Raw genomic sequence first — 1,351 nt, 5'->3', positions numbered from 1 at the left:
ATTATAGTCGTTTTGTTTTGGGGGCCTCCACCTTCCGTAGCTAAACGGGCCTCAGCTAACTGATCTTTTTTCCCTATTTAGTTTGTGTGTGATTGTGTTTTTATTGAACTTTTTTAGTTGTGTTTTTATAATTTTTGTAATAAAAATTTTATTTTTAACTCTGAGCCACATCTCCTGCCTTTGTGTGCAATCGGCATATTGAACAGTCCGCATTCCTTACCATCTACCACATTAACATAAAATAATCATTATTTATGTGTCTTATCTTCTACTTTGATTGTAGGTGGGCAGTAAACGGATTGGTATCGTTTCGAAATCAAAGGCAGCAGATGTGGCTCTTTCGCTTGCTGCTTTTGTCCCAAGTGTGGGGGCTGTGGTGTGGATCAGTGGCTGTTCAGCCAACAGTGTATTTCCTTTGTTCTATAAGAAAAGAGAAATCCTGCCTGCTTTAAAGTTTGACATCAATAAACTAATTCCTACACAGTCTGGAGCAGTCATTGGAAAGTATGCCATGGATGATCCTCTAGAAGAGGAGAATAGGGCTACTTTAGTCCCCATTGAACAAGCAAACACTCATTTCCTCTTTGTAGCCCCAGAGGACAATCTCAGTTGGGACAGTAAGGCTTACATGATGGAGATGAAGGAGAGACTGAAAAGTGTTGGGAAGAATAACTTCGAGAGTGTCTGCTATCCTAAAGCTGGACACTTTTTAGAACCCCCGTATGGCCCATTCTGCCCCTCCAGCTTAAACATGTTCTTAAAAAAGCCAAGTCTGTGGGGGGGGGAATCAAAGGCCCACGCAGCAGCTGAAGTTGACATGTGGAAGAAGATCCAGGAGTTCCTCAAAAGACATGTGAGCTGTGATCCTGAGCAGAATAAAGCCAAATTATAGATTTACGTGTAAATAATTTTACATTTCAACATTAAAGTCATTCTTGTAGTCTTGATTGTTACTGTTTGAAAGCTGGCAAACGACTTATTTTTGAAAAATAACATTAGCTTTATGTCTTTATAAGAGTTTTCTGTCATTCTTTCCCATTTCCTATTCCAAAATTAAAAATAAAGTGTGGTCTTTTGTGTCAGCAGCTGGTGTGCATTGATTTCTTTTCAAAAACTTACATCACTTATCCAACATCTTGTGCTTTTATATTTTTACAATACTTTTCTGTACAGAGGATACTTTCTCATGTTTCATCTGGTCAACTGATGCGAAACTATAGAACACTTTCACTATAAAATGTTTTACCATCACTTTTGCCGGGTAATTTTTACCTGACATAATATACTCAATAAAAAGTATTTGTTATAAAAAAAATACATACAAATATGACAACATATGATCAATTAGAGT

The 1,351-nt window shown here is 37.2% G+C and overlaps 1 protein-coding gene across 1 annotated transcript; it reads left to right on the top strand.

The window, feature by feature from the left end:
* Positions 1 to 283: 283 nt before the first annotated feature.
* Positions 284 to 1,085, top strand: LOC118598524 (putative acyl-coenzyme A thioesterase 6; the record flags this gene model as incomplete). The annotated part of the gene is made up of 1 exon (XM_036211268.1): positions 284 to 1,085. A coding segment is annotated over one exon (609 nt), but the record flags the coding sequence as incomplete, so codon positions are not given.
* Positions 1,086 to 1,351: the final 266 nt, after the last annotated feature.

This window comes from Oryzias melastigma, unplaced genomic scaffold, assembly GCF_002922805.2.
Source record: "Oryzias melastigma strain HK-1 unplaced genomic scaffold, ASM292280v2 sc01808, whole genome shotgun sequence".
NCBI classification, from domain to species: Eukaryota; Metazoa; Chordata; class Actinopteri; order Beloniformes; family Adrianichthyidae; genus Oryzias; species Oryzias melastigma.
This window is presented reverse-complemented; position numbering and strand designations above follow the sequence as displayed.